Source organism: Dioscorea cayenensis, chromosome 13, assembly GCF_009730915.1.
Source record: "Dioscorea cayenensis subsp. rotundata cultivar TDr96_F1 chromosome 13, TDr96_F1_v2_PseudoChromosome.rev07_lg8_w22 25.fasta, whole genome shotgun sequence".
NCBI lineage: Eukaryota > Viridiplantae > Streptophyta > Magnoliopsida > Dioscoreales > Dioscoreaceae > Dioscorea > Dioscorea cayenensis.
The window spans coordinates 591,211-605,716 of record NC_052483.1 but is presented as its reverse complement, the minus strand read 5'-3'; the positions used below and the strand labels follow the sequence as shown (position 1 = coordinate 605,716).

The 14,506-nt window shown below is 36.3% G+C and overlaps 4 protein-coding genes across 7 annotated transcripts; all 4 read right to left on the bottom strand.

The window, feature by feature from the left end:
* Positions 1-1,709: 1,709 nt before the first annotated feature.
* Positions 1,710-8,005, bottom strand: LOC120274548 (L-type lectin-domain containing receptor kinase SIT2-like). 3 transcript variants are annotated; one of them, XM_039281089.1, is made up of 3 exons: positions 7,803-8,005; positions 6,896-6,958; positions 1,710-4,035 (listed from the first exon to the last, which is right to left on the bottom strand). In XM_039281089.1, exon 3 carries the CDS (start codon positions 3,948-3,950, stop codon positions 1,941-1,943), a length of 2,010 nt encoding a protein of 669 aa, XP_039137023.1. In that variant the 5' UTR covers positions 3,951-4,035; positions 6,896-6,958; positions 7,803-8,005; the 3' UTR covers positions 1,710-1,940. The 3 variants fall into 3 exon arrangements, with proteins under 3 accessions (XP_039137023.1, XP_039137021.1, XP_039137022.1); XM_039281087.1 differs by lacking the exon at positions 6,896-6,958; XM_039281088.1 differs by lacking the exons at positions 6,896-6,958; positions 7,803-8,005 and adding an exon at positions 4,333-4,460.
* LOC120274903 (L-type lectin-domain containing receptor kinase SIT2-like) lies at positions 4,843-6,240 on the bottom strand. Its single transcript, XM_039281445.1, has one exon. It carries the CDS (start codon positions 6,238-6,240, stop codon positions 4,843-4,845), a length of 1,398 nt encoding a protein of 465 aa, XP_039137379.1.
* A 2,400-nt stretch (positions 8,006-10,405) lies between the features above and the next one.
* Positions 10,406-11,262, bottom strand: LOC120274550 (EPIDERMAL PATTERNING FACTOR-like protein 2). Its single transcript, XM_039281092.1, has 3 exons — positions 10,948-11,262; positions 10,823-10,857; positions 10,406-10,723 (listed from the first exon to the last, which is right to left on the bottom strand). The coding sequence occupies exons 1-3, from the start codon at positions 11,180-11,182 to the stop codon at positions 10,466-10,468; spliced, it is 528 nt and encodes a 175-aa protein (XP_039137026.1). The 5' UTR covers positions 11,183-11,262; the 3' UTR covers positions 10,406-10,465.
* Positions 11,263-12,245: 983 nt separating this feature from the next.
* Positions 12,246-14,433, bottom strand: LOC120274549 (lipid droplet phospholipase 1-like). Of its 2 annotated transcripts, XM_039281091.1 has the most exons (9): positions 14,117-14,433; positions 13,913-13,980; positions 13,630-13,700; positions 13,272-13,532; positions 12,969-13,129; positions 12,817-12,872; positions 12,658-12,710; positions 12,445-12,578; positions 12,246-12,344 (listed from the first exon to the last, which is right to left on the bottom strand). In XM_039281091.1, the coding sequence occupies exons 1-8, from the start codon at positions 14,326-14,328 to the stop codon at positions 12,498-12,500; spliced, it is 963 nt and encodes a 320-aa protein (XP_039137025.1). In that variant the 5' UTR covers positions 14,329-14,433; the 3' UTR covers positions 12,246-12,344; positions 12,445-12,497. The 2 variants fall into 2 exon arrangements, with proteins under 2 accessions (XP_039137025.1, XP_039137024.1); XM_039281090.1 differs by having other exon boundaries at positions 12,445-12,710.
* Positions 14,434-14,506: the final 73 nt, after the last annotated feature.

Sequence of the window (14,506 nt, the reverse complement as noted above, 5' to 3'; positions counted from 1 at the left end):
TTTCAATCATTCTTTTAGGTATGAGTTTATATGGTACCAATTATTGGTTTTTGTTTACAAGTATAATCTTCAATTGGAATCCAACTCATAAACTCAAAACAAACGGGAGCATATATAATTGTTAAAATAAATTTATTGATGAGAAACTGAAATGAAACACATACCATGTATAACAGAAAAGAGACACTGTCAAGTAATTAAAAGCTCAAGGACAACCACTCACACCAAGGACATGCAGTGATTTCCTCTCTGTAATACCTTTCATCGAACACATTATGTGCATAGCCCGTTCCCCCGCGTTGAAAACTTCTGTTGTTGGTTGCGGCAGTCGTACGTTTCATCGATGGTATGATGACGCTCGGGAAGACGTCAATGCCCCCCGCAACCGCAAGTTGACTGCCGTTCTGGTGCGTGCATAAGCATCAAGGCGTGGACATGCTGCTTTTTAAGATTTGATTTATCAATATTTAAAAAATATATATATTTTTTTAACATTTGTTAATTCAACGGTAAGAAGCGGAAGTCGCATATAAGAAGTTAGGAAGTCGAATCCATCCTCACATACATAGAATAATGTAAATGGTATGTTATTTGTTTTGTTAAAATAAATTTAAAAAAAAATTTAAAATTTGATTGATAAATTATAGCTTAGTTTTGTAATTTTTATCTATTTATGATAGATTGAGTGTTCGTATTGTATTGTGTTTTGTTTGGGGCTGTGGTCTTTTTTTCTTTTGTATGGATTCTCTCCAGTTTGCTGTTATTGTCTTCGAATCTTGTAGTCTTTATTTATTTTTTTTATTTATCTATTTTTTAAAATAAATAAATAAATAATCATAGCTTGAGAAATAAACAATATAAAGTAAAAAAAAAAGAGAGAGATAGAACCATTAAAAAAATAAATAAATAAACTACATGCATCAAAAAAAGAAAAAAGTAGATAGGATTAGAAGAGAACCATTTCATCATGTAACATCATCTTTTATATATATATATATATTAAATAAAATAGATAAACCACTTAATACATTCAAAAAAAAAGAAAGGATACAAAACTAATAAAGAAGAAACTGCTAAAACAAAAAGGTGGCTCACTAGAAAAAAAACAATGAATCTTTTATATGTATAAACCTTTAATGTTACAAAAATAAAAATTCTTGAAAATTAAAAAAAATTCATTTTCAAATGTTTACCCACACAAATAAAGAAAAAAAGTTCTCATTTGTTAATAAAATCCATATATTTTCTTTTATATATCTTTGTGAATCACAATTAACATTGACTTTGAATTTGTCTCAAGAACTTTCTTTTTATATTTCTTTGCGAATCACCATTAACATTAACTTTGAATTTGAACACAAAAATGCTAGTCCACCACCAAAAACTTCTTCGAATTTTTGTTGAGGGTGAAAGAACGTTATTCAACCTTTCACAATATTGATAAAAAGCTTCCATATCAATTCCAATTAAATTGCTTAAATAAATAAACTCAAAAAATGTCAATGCACCTTTCGTTTTCAATAAATTAATCTGCTATCCACTTTAATCAATATAGACATATAACATCACTGGACATGATCGCCCACGACCAGCATTCCAACCAGACCAATTTAGTCCAGTTGGTCAAGCTAAAAAATATTTTCTCTAAACACAAGTCTAAACCAATTCACCGAATTCCACTGAAATGGATGGTATATGAGGATACAAACTTGTAATTAATTGTAATTTATTAAAAATAAATCATAGACAATGATACAAAAATATTAATTGTAATTTATGTAGGTTTAGTTAAAGCACAACTGGATTTACTAGTATTTAGTGTAAGCCTTACATTCATAAGCATAGTTTCACTGTTTAGCAAGCACTCATTGAAGATAAATTCCACATATTAAATACAAGGAGTACAACCACAGTGGTTCTGCACTCAATATTAGCAGTTATTAACGACCTTCAGATAAAAGTGAAACAGTTGTAGGAGCCATTGAAGATGGACAAGATATCATGTACTCATCAAAGCCTTCCCCTGCATATGAGCCCAATAAATCAGCAGTCAATGAAAATGGTGTAAATTCAGGTAATGGGAAATCCTTATTAAGATACTGCATGGCCTGCCTCATGCTTGGCCTGGAAGTGGCCATAGGGTGGCAACAGAGCAATCCCAGCTTCAGCACCAGCTCCATCTCTTCGACGACATACTGTTTATCTAGCCTGTCATCACTGGTACAAAGAATGTCACCGTTTCTCCAACTATCCAACACCCACTCAACTAAAAACACATCCTCACCATCTCCATCTACTTTCAGTTCTATTGGTCTCCGGCCACATGCAACTTCAAGAAGGAACATTCCAAATGCATATACATCACTGCTTGTTGTGGCTTTGCCTCTCCTTGCAAGCTCTGGAGCTAGATACCCCATCGTCCCCATGACATGCGTCGTCTGAAAATCAGTCCCGTGATTGTATAATCTAGCAAGCCCAAAGTCCCCAAGTCTTGCATTGAATTCACTATCCAGCAACACATTACCAGCCTTAATGTCTCTGTGAATTACCACCTTCACCCATTCCTCATGCAAGTAGAGCAGTCCTGAAGCCACTCCTTTGATGATTTTGAACCTCTGTTTCCAGTCCAGACAAGGTGTTGTCTGCCTGAATAGATACTTGTCTAGACTGCCATTAGGCATGAAGTCGTATACTAAGAGCATTTCCCCCTTACGCCGGCAGTAGCCCAATAGATTAACTAAGTTCCGGTGCCGGAGCTGGCCGAGGCTGACAATCTCTGCAACAAATTCCCTGATTCCCTGCCTTGAATCATGGGAGACACGTTTTACTGCAACTTCTGTTTTAGAAGTTGGCAGGACTCCTTTGTAGACACTGCCAAAGCCTCCAAACCCAAGACACTGTTTGTCTTTAAAGCCATCTGTTGCTTGGAAGAGCTCTTTATATGAGAAACGGTGAGGACCATACTCTTGCTCCCATTCCTCACGCAGCTCCGCAAATTTGATTCTCCTTGCCACTACATAACTGATGATGATGGCTGCTGTCAACAAGAGCAGAGGTACAGATATAGGCAGCCAAATTCTCCAAGCTGTGGATTTCTTCTTATTATCATTGCTGAGAGGGAGTGAAGGCAATTTGGCAAGATCAAGAGCAGAAGCATGCCCATCCATCTTAAAGCTCCAACCAAGAATGCAATGGGTGGTAAGAATATCACCTTCAGATGCAGTGAAGCCTACATACATGTCCTCTGATATCTGTTTGGAGAGATCAATCTTCGATGAAAGGAGAGGGAGGTCAGGCATTGGCACTCCGAATGGAGCTAATGTCACATTGAGTTGTGATGTTTTTCCGTCATATTCTACCCATACTTGCATTGCCTGGCCACTGTTGAGGCTCAAGTTCTGAAAGGTTGCATTAGTATCACCTGCATAGTAGCCTGTCGTATGAAAGCTGACAGAAGTCATGCTATGGACATCAATGCCAACATGGTTGTCATTGATGTCTTGGAACTCCGGTGTTAGGAAAGAATCAAACTCTACGCCAATGATGTGGTTTGATTTGACATTATTGTTTGTCGAGTTTAGGAAGCCCATATAGTGGGTTGACTCTCCATCCAGCTCTTTGGTTGGAGAGATGCAGAAGGTGAAGCCATAGCTGCTGATATTGGGATACTGGGAGATGACTGCGAATACAAAAGTGGTGGAGAAGGTGCGGGCAGTAGCAGATTGAGACATCTTGAAGCGAAATGGGGAAGGATAGAAGGCCTGGCCCTTGGTTTGACGGGTTCCATTGGTGAGTTGCAAAAGCCCGTCCTGCGAGAAGCTTGTGATGCCATCAATGCTGAGATTAGCACCATGGAAACCATTAAAAGTGAACTCGTACTCTGCCAGTGAGACTGTGATCTGTGCAAACAGAAGCCGCAGGAGTACAACTCTCAGAAGCCAAAATGTCATCTTGTTAATTGGTTGCTCTAACAGATAACTCCTTTAGAGAATAATGCAGATTCAGCTTGCCAGACTGACAATTTGCATTTGGAAACTGAAAGACAAAAAGGAATGATGATCAATGAGCAGAACAAGTGAACCAATAAAAGGATTTGCAATTTATGAACAGACTCCTAAATAGGCAGATGTAAAATTTCAGATAATACTGGAACCATTTGAATGCAATGCATGTTTAGACAAACTAGGTAGGCTCACAATGGAAGAAGAGGTTTTTTCTTTCGAAATAAAAAATAAATAACAGAAAAGGTCCTAATTTATCATGAAGAACAACTTATATGAGAGCTAAGCAGACAGCCATAATACCGCAAACTCCAAATCCAACAACTTTTACCATTTCTACTTCACTATGACCAACATGTAGGTTGATCAGGAAACAGAGGGGGAAGAGGCACATCTCCATTTAGGAACTGTGTAATTTGTCTCATGCTTGGCCTGGCTGAGGGCGAAAGGATGAGAACAAAGCAATCCAAGTTTCAAAACCAAAACTAATTCCTCCTCCACATAGTCCTCTCCTAATCTTGGGTCCTTCATCTCAAACAGCTTTCCCATCCTCCAGTTTGCAAACACCCAATCTACCAAAACTTGTTCAATCTCTTGTTTATTTGTGTCTATGGCCCTCCTCCCACAAGCAACCTCAAGCAGAAAAGCTCCAAAAGCAAATACATCACTGCTGGTTGTGACTTTACTAGTTCTAGCAAGTTCAGGTGCAAGAAAACCGAAAGTTCCAACCACATTAGTGGTTTGAGGTGCAGAACCATGATCATATAATTTAGCAAGTCCAAAATCACTTAACCTCCCATTCATTTCACTGTCAAGCAACACATTGCTGGCCTTAATGTCCCTATGAATCACAACTTGGTCCCAGTCTTCGTGCAAAGTACTGGAGACCAGAGGCCACACCCTTGATTATGTGAAACCTCTGACCCCAATTAAGAGCTTGCCTGCCTTCACCAAATAGATTATTATCAAGGCTTCCGTTTGGCATGTACTCATAAACTAAGAGTAGTTCTCCCTTGCGTCTGCAGTACCCCAACAGCTGAACCAAGTTCCGGTGCCGAAGCTTGCCAAGGCTTGCAATCTCTGCCACAAACTCCCTCACACCTTGTCTTGATTCATGGGAGATTCTCTTGACTGCAACTTCAACTTTAGAAGCTGGTAATACTCCCCTATAAACCCTGCCAAAACCACCGGCCCCTAGGAGATACTTATCCTTAAAACCTCCTGTTGCCTTGTAGAGTTGCTTATAAGAAAATCTATTCGAACCCAAATCTAGCTCCCAGTCCTCTTGTAGCTCTGAGAACTTTTTCTTCCTCATCATTATTAGCTTCAGAATGGCAGCAGTCACCAGCACAAGAATTGAAAGAAATATTGGTAGCCATATTGATAGAGCCTTTGATTTCTCAAATGATGTCAAAGGTTGAGGGAGGGAAGGCAGGCTTGATAGATTAAGCTCAGGAACTTCCCCATACATCTTAAAGCTCCAACCAAGAATATAATAGTATGAATATGCTATTCCTGTTGACGCAGAGAAACCCACATACATATGGTCCAAAATTATGCTAGAGAGATTAATGGGTAAAGATAAGAGAGCACCCTTGGGTTTAGGCATCCAGAGAGGAGATAAAGTCACATTAAGCTGCATATCTATACCATCATATTCTATCCATACTTGAATTGGCTTCCCACTTGAAAGGCTTAGATTCTTAAACTGACCATCAGCATCAGATTTAAATGCTGCAGGCGCTGACTGGTTAGATATCAAACCATTGATGTCAATGCCAACATGGTTATTGTCAATGTCATGTGCTTCAGGGCTGTGTGATGTGTCAAATTCAACTGCTAAGATATGATTATATGGCTTTCCATTGTTGGTCATATTGAAGAGGCCAAGGAAATAATTTGGCAAAGCGTGGGACATGTCCTTTGAAGGAGAGAGAACAAAAGTAAACCCAGCTCCACCAAATGTCGGGTACTCGGGTACAATGGCAAAGACAAAAGTGGTAGAGAATGAGATGACACTATCAGCAGGGGATTTTTTGAACTGCAGCGGAAGAGAGAAGAAGGCATGGCCCTGGGCATGCTTGCTAACATTGGTCAGTTTCAGTAGGCCATCAGATGATAATGCTGCCAGACCATCCAGACTGAGGTTAGCACTGTTGAATCCATTATAAGTAAAACCATCATTTGCTGAGAATGCTAGCTTCAAAAGGAGTACCCAGGTGAAAATTTTCAAAACCATCTTGCATAAGTTTGGAGTCTTTGATAAAGGTTTGTTATCTTCTTTGCAGCTCTATTGTTTCTCACTGAAATTATTTGCATGGACAAGTCAGCATGAGAACATGTAGAAACCTAGAAGAAATTTCAATGATAAGATACAAACTAGAACTAGCACTGAAGAGAGTACTGACTGCCTACAAACTAGAGGCTACTTCAATTTTCAAACATCGCCATCTCTTTAGGGGTGGTATGTTTAGAATACAAAGAGGGTAATCAACTCGCTAAGTATTTATAAGCACCAAAAATGACAAAGGCAAATGTCGCAATTTCGCGTTCAGTTCCATCAATAGCATCTAAACAGAAACATGATCTTGATAATGTGGGAAATGGCAGGACACACATTGGACACCCCACGATCAAGACATAAATGCTATGTGAAAAAAGCCTCTGTTGCAACAGAATGGAAGCTGTAAACTGTATTAGTAGGCCAACTCTCTCAGAGTATTAATGAGTAAAGAAGCTGATTTGGAGCTCCAGATACACAACTAACACAGGAGGATGGAAGCCAATTGAGCATGCATGTCTAGCATCTAGAACAAGTTGGCTTAACGATTTATTGAGAAAAGCTACGGACAAAGCTTTTAATAGAGAAAGAGCGAATGAAGCATGTGACAGACCAAACCAATGGTTAACAGACGTGGGAAATTGAACCTCTTCAACGAAAGGAATGCTTAAAACACCTGCAGATACATAAAAGGCATTTTTAAGGTCGAGTAATTTTGAAAACACTTGTTGATATATGGGTGTGTCTTTCACTCTAGGGATGTATTTGAAAAGTGATGTTCATGCATTCATTCCCCTTTGTAATCTTATGAAGAGGACATCTGTTTATTGTAAATTAGAACCCTTGTGTGGTGTGATTGTCACAATAAACTAAAAGTTTGAATCAGTCACAAAGAAGAATGCACAACCCTTTCATTTTTTTAAATTATTCAGCTTCATGGGGCCATTAGATGTGAAAGCTGCCGTGCTACACAAGCTAAAACCGTTGGCATCCTTGAAGCCACATGAACTAAAACCGTTGGGCAGCAAGGTTGAATGAGACAAGAGGACTAGTTTGGCAAGCATAATTTGCTAGCAATTCTTGGAAGAGTGTGTTGGGTCAAGAGTCAGACAACAAGCAAGAAAATGATAGTTTGGCAATCTATGAGATTATCACTAGTTCACCAGAACCAAGTGTGCATTTTGGATTGCTTTAGCATTATTTTTTTATTATTCAGCAAGATCCAGATACAGAACCTTTTAGAACAACTACAAGTCTGCAAATGCTTAAATACAAAACAAAGCAAAAAAAAAAAAAGAAACAAATCCTAGCAAACAAAGTTGGTAGCTTTGTAATGTGATTAAGCTAAACACATAAAAAAAAAACGGAAACTGAGAACAATCCAAACGGAATCATCAACATTAACACATTCTAAGCATTCAAATAGTTAAATTTCCAACATCATACCATGAGCAAAAGACAAAAAGCAATGGTTGAACAAAACTTATTTCAAAAGGAGAAAAGGAGAACGAAAAACGCACCAGGTACAGTAGAGAAGACACACCGACCAGCGAGCAAGACTGCAAGAGAGCTGAGAAGTTAAAGGGATCGAAGCCCAATTAGCACACACACACTACTCTCTGCCTCTCTCTCTCTCTCTCTCTCTCTCTCTCTCTCCGTATGAGGATTTCCAGCGAACAGGTCATGAGCAGAAGCAGTCAAGGGAACACCACAAGCATTATATTGCGAAGAAGAAGACGAAGAAGACAGATGGGACAGCGGGTATTGTTATACATACGAAATGACGTAACTACCCTCGCATGCCAATGAATTGTTCCTGGATAATTTTTTTTTCAAAATATCAAAATAATTCATATATTTTGTATTTTTCGCATTTTTAGACTCTTTAATATAAAATCAACATTTTTTATCCTAATATTTTTCATATTTTTATTTTTTTGGTCACTCTTATTAACGAATCTTCTTTTTTGGTTCTTTTAATTGATGAATTAGAGGGACTAAAAAAAGATAAAAACGTAAGAATACAGAGCCAAAAAGATCGGATTTTTATAACTAAAGGGATGAAAATGTCGAAATATCAAAAACGATGGATTTTTATATTGAGAAGCTAAAAAAGACGGAAAAAAGCAAAAAAATATAAACACCATTTTGATATTTACACAAATTTTTTTATATGTATATATATCCTCGGTTAATGTAATAATCATGTATGTTTTTTTTAAAAAAAGATTATAAATTTTGTGGAAATTTTGTTAGTGGTCGGCGGGATATGACCACTGACCAGTGACCACTGACCAGACAAATATTTACTTATTTAGGCAATAAAGTGGGGGTGGTGGCTTTGAATTTTGATTGGTCAATGCGTGCAGCACAGTAGTCTTCTTTTTTCCATTAAATAAATAAATTAATAAAAGGTAAGCTGCTCTTTGCTAATTGGCTTTGGTTCACTTAAAAAATTCATATTGTTGTCTAAAAATTTTGATTAAAAAGATGGAAAACAATAATTCTAGTGACATGTATTGAAATACTTTGCCCGATCCTTTTTTACTTATGTCATTTTAAAATTTATTTTTGGTTTTTTTACTTGATTATTTAAAAAATTTATAAATCATTAAATATTTTTTAAATAAATTTATCATTTATATTTAATATATTTCTATAGTTTTCAATAAATCATACTTCAACCACACATTCTCTTAATTATATTTTAAATAAAGAAAATGAAATGTGAATATAAATTGTAGATTACTAATTAATTTTAACTAATTTTTTTTAATTCATAAAAATTAATTAATCTGAATAATAATTTGTAAATGGATGACCCGAACATATGCATGTGCTATAAATCTTTATTACTCTTAACATCTTATCATGAGTGTTTCTATTAATTTTTTTTTAAAAAAAAAAATCCAATTTTTTATAAACATTTAACTTGTTTTTTTTATCTTGTTCATTTATTTATCAATCTATTAAAATTATGCATTCAAAGTGACGGTAGTATAAAAAATAGTGCATTTAAACAAGTTAATAGAACTCAATTTGAAAATCAATCTTTAAATTAATATGTAGATAAATAATTTAAAACATGAAAACTTTTTAAAAATGAACATTTGTAGTGTGAGATGAAGGGAGTATTATGTGTATATATATATATATATATATCACTTTAAATAGATGCATGTTGAATATATCACAGAGATGGTAGTGTGAGATGTTGAATATGTCACTTTAAATAGATACATGCAATTTTTAATTTTACAAAAATAATAAGCGCTATATATATCAGGGGTGTGTGTATGTATGAGTTAAGGATTAATTGTTCAACTGACGCACTTTCAACGAGGGACAAAGGGGATTGAGCTGCTAGCCCACACCCACAACCAACAATTTGTTATCATTATTTTTTCCAACGAGTCTTGTCTCACCTTTGTTTAATTGTTTTTCATATTTAGCCAAGTACAGCTATATTTTCCTTATTTTTCAAAACTAAATCAATAAAACCTAACCAATAAATTTTTCACCCACATCCAATGATTATATTTATTTAAACTGTAAAGATGTATCTATTAACTTTTAGTAACAACAAAATATGGACCACCATGTTATTTAAAGATCCATTTTTTTTTTTTGGTCATACTATATATGTCGGGTAGTAGTAAAGCATCCAATGTATAAATCTAGTTATTTACTAGATTATTCAAATTTATGTGGCCATGCTTGTAAATTTAGAGAGAATAATTAAGTATTAATAAATAAATATGAACAAATACTGAAAGTGGCTGATGACGGCTTCTCTTTTCTGTTTCATGTCATGAATGTTATGTCTCATCAATTTAATTCCTTTCAGACATCACACACAATATGATCTTCTGGATTGAAAACCAAACCAGAATAAAGTTTTTCCTATCCCTTTTAAGCAAATCTATGTTTTCAGAATACATGCAACATGAGATCTTTCCATTTGAATCCTTTGATACTGTAGACAAGACATGTCTTTGATGCTTTTCAATGCCTCATTCATATGATATCAAACAAAACAAAAATATTTTAATTTTAACATACAAACTAAACATTAAAAATATATATATATATATATATATATATTTATATATGTTTTTTCCTGACATTCATGAACTGCAAAGAAAATTAGAGTGATCTTGAGGACATGATGAAGGTGGTGTACTCATGGATTGAGGATTATGGTACCACACTTGCATTTCCAGCTCATGGGTTTGTAGTTGGAGTTATCATCAAACCTTGAGTTGATGATTGTTCTGGAGAAGTGCAAGTGATGAACAAGTCCTACTCCATTTTTGTTGTCTTGTGGAGCAAGAGGAACTTGAACTGCTTCACAGTGCCCACAGGACCTGCATTTCCCTTCACATCTTGGAGGCCTTGATCCAATCAAAGCTCCTACCATTGCCTTCTCTTCTTCTCTCTCCTGAGATTATCATTTATATATATATATAGTTCATTCAGTACTATGATACACATATATAATTAGTAATGATAAAAAAAAAAATAGTAAGAGTCTCATCACCTTGACATTCTCCAAAAGCTTGGACAATGGCTTACCTGAAAGGCATGCATGGAACAGAGTTACAAGACTAGAGAAAGTAAAGTTAAGTTAGTAAGAAAAGAAGTAGAAACTTGAAAGTAACTCACTTGTAGTCAAAACAGGATAAGTCAAAAGAAGTAGCAATGAAAGGAAGGCATTTGCATGCATTTGAACTGATTGCATAAAGAAATGGAAGTGAAACAGAGAGAAGATTAATAACCAAGGAGATGATTGACAAAGAGGAGGGGATAAGAGAAAGATAACAGCTGGAGCAGGGTCTGAGGATTTGTATAAAGGGGGTCCCAAAATTTTAAGGAGAGCATAGAATAAGTTCAGGTGCATGAATTCAAGTGAGAGAGAGAGAGAGAGAGAGAAGATATCTTGGAATAGGAAAAGGGTTTAGTGGCAGAGTGGGAATGGGATTCTTGCCACAAAGAGACATGGAGATCATATTCATAGCTCTGTGTCCTCTCACTTTCTATATCCTTTGCTTGTGATGGTTCTCTTGTGAAGTCTCAATCCAACACGCCAAACCATTCTCCACTGCTTCTTCTCAGACATACATATTGTATATTGGAACACAAACAGCTACAGTACTTATTAAGTATTAGATTCCAAGTTTGCAATTTATTTATTTATTCTAAATAATTAATTTCACTATGTAATTTGGGTGTAAAATAAAAGAGCCTGAAGAAGCAAGAACCTAATTAATTTTGTGACAAAGAAATGGCAGTACAAAATCAACATGTTACAATAGGGGGAAGCAGCCCAAGGAGCTTTCTGTTTTTACAAGGCATTGACTGCAGTGTAACTTTCCAGGAATATCAAAGTTCATGAAATGTTTAACTGATACATATATAATTCACTGACACATTTAAATGTCATGTAATTTTGTACAAGAACAATGGTAGATATATGCCAATATATATTACATTTTACAGACCTCCAAGAAAAAAAATAAAAAATAAAAAATCACTGTTGGAGGCATTTCCTCCAACATGACTCTCACTCTCCAAATGTGGAGATTGGCGGTTTATGGATTTCTTTAATATTTCTTAAGCATATTTTCATACTTGAGGATGAGAAAACAAGAAAAATTGGTCATAGAAGAAAATTGTCGATCATGTGGAAGATCACATCTGCACCGGCCGAATTTATGGCATAGGTATTCACCTGCAAAGAGCCAACTATTTATTAGTTCTCAATGTTCAATGGGAAATTTCAGAGGAAGAGCAAAAGAACAAGTTCTCAATGTTCAAAAAACTTTTTGGAAGTAAACATAATGGGTTGTGAATGTGAGCTTTCAAGTGCACAACTTTCTACTGTCACAGTTTCAATTACAATTACCACTGCTAGTAATGCACAATAAGATGAATACGCTGAAGTATAATGGTTTAGAAACATGCCTGTATGGTAATGTGAGCAAATATTCTCTGTTTACTTTTGCGGAAGCTTACATCTACTCTCTCCCAAGGAACTCTCTTCAAGCCTTTGATCATCAATTCTATAAATTACGAAGACAAGGAGACACAACATCATCAATGTGAAACTGGAAATGAATTTGTTGCAAATAAAAGATTAGAAGTATTGGAGGACAGGGTTACCTTCCATTTTATTAGCATTAATCGGTTGAGAGAAATCAATCTCTAAAAAACCTTCATGCTGCTCGAGTCAGGTTTTCCGGTTTCTCCTCATTAACCACATGCTTATACTTCTCGTTTTTCGTAAAATTTTCACGCTGAAAAGGGAAGATGTTCGATGACGTGAGTTGGATGAAAAGTTGTAACTTGGGAAGTTCCTCTGATCGAAAGTATCACCTTTGGAAGCTCATGCTGAAATCGAATGCACGATGTTCTCCAACCAACAATGACTAAATTGAGTTAACTCAAACTAATTGAGATATAAAGAATTGTCAGGAAATAACTGAAATTTTATGGCGAAGGTCTTCTAAATGACTAGTTTCATGAACAGGATACAATCAGAACAAACATTTGAATAAGCAACACGACGCTTGAAAGACTGCAAAGCAGACCTGCAAAATTAAAAAAGAAGGATCAACTCTCCTGTTGCAAAGTTAACGCTAGTATCTCAACATAGAAACAAGAGAAGGAAACAGAGGGAGAGTTACATGAACGGGATGCCTCTGTTGTCAGTGACCATCTGAAGGAGAAGAGGAGGTTTTCCATCCTTTTTATCTTTGAGGAAGAGGTGATTACCAGTTTTTCCAGCTATTGAGGAAATTTTATATGACATTCTTTCAAGCGCAGGTGATCCACAAAGAATTGGAATCTGTCGAAAGGGGAAAAATAAAAATGAAAGCCATGTCATAGAAAATAAAATGAAATATTCCAAAAGAACTACCACATTACAGAAGAGAATTATAGGCAATTTCACATGACCGAATTAATTACTAACAACTCTGGTAAACTACCTGCTTGTGCCATCTTGAACCAAGGTGAGGTGTGGCAAATGTTATGAAATTCATAGGCTCCAAGCCAGCAATTTTAGCTTTAGCATCTTGTTCCAAGCATTCAGACATAGATTCCATAGCCTCAGTTTCCTCTGAAGAACTTCTCTGAACACTCGGTTTAAATAATAAACCAATAGCATATCTTGTTATCAAGCCACCAAGAGAATGACCTACGAATGAGATCTTCTGTAGCTCTGGTCTCCTTTCAACAACTGATAATACCTAAACATTGATGAGACATCCATTATAGATGATCAAACAAGTCCATAAAGGTATAAGAAGAGGATATTAACAGGAGAGGAGATCTCTCAGTATGCACCTCCATGGCTAATCTTTCTCCCATTACATCAATACCATCAAGCGTTAATTTTGCGCAATTACATTCACTGCCTGAGAATTGACAAGATGTGCAAAATTGCTAAATCAACAGAGAAATCTAAAAAAAACCTATTCATGAAAAAATCTAAAACAAACACACAAACAAACAAAAAAAACCTTTTTTTTTTTTTTGGGGGGTGTGTGTGTGTAATTTCTCATAATAACAAAGATCCTGAGAAAGAGTTTTGCACTTCTCTCAATCCATGAAAGAAAAAATCACTTACAGTGCACAAGAACATCTTCAGGATATCTTTTTACAAAATGTTTTGCAGCATATCTCCAATCCCGAGCACTATATGCACACACCAATCGCCCAAAAAGAAAAAGAATCTCAGATCAATAAAGAAAAAAAAAAATCATCAAACAGAGAGTTAAAAGTTGATCCTTTTAAGATCCAAAAGTAGATCAGAAGGTGAAAGAGCGAGCACCTGCCGATGATCCCATTGACCGTGACCACCAAATGATTCGGCTTTGGCTTCCGCTGCTCTCCATCCTCCTCTTCGCCAGTCTTCGCCGGAGAAGGATCGGTGGCGGCGACTCGGAAGCAACCCGGCCGCCATAGACGAGATGAGTACTTACCACCTCTTTTTTTCCGCTTCCTCTCTCCCTGCAGCTCGCCTCCCTTGTCGACTGTTGCCATTGTTAGGGTTTTCGTGATCACCAAATGGGTGTTCGATCTGGGAGGAGGGTTTAAAAGCAAGAGTGGCGGCCATGAATGACGTTAGACGAGAGAGAGAGAGAGAGAGAGAGAAGGGTTCTGGTGCTTCTGGAGCTTGGACGGAAACCACCTTCGTTAATTTTGAGGGTTGTAGTCAACG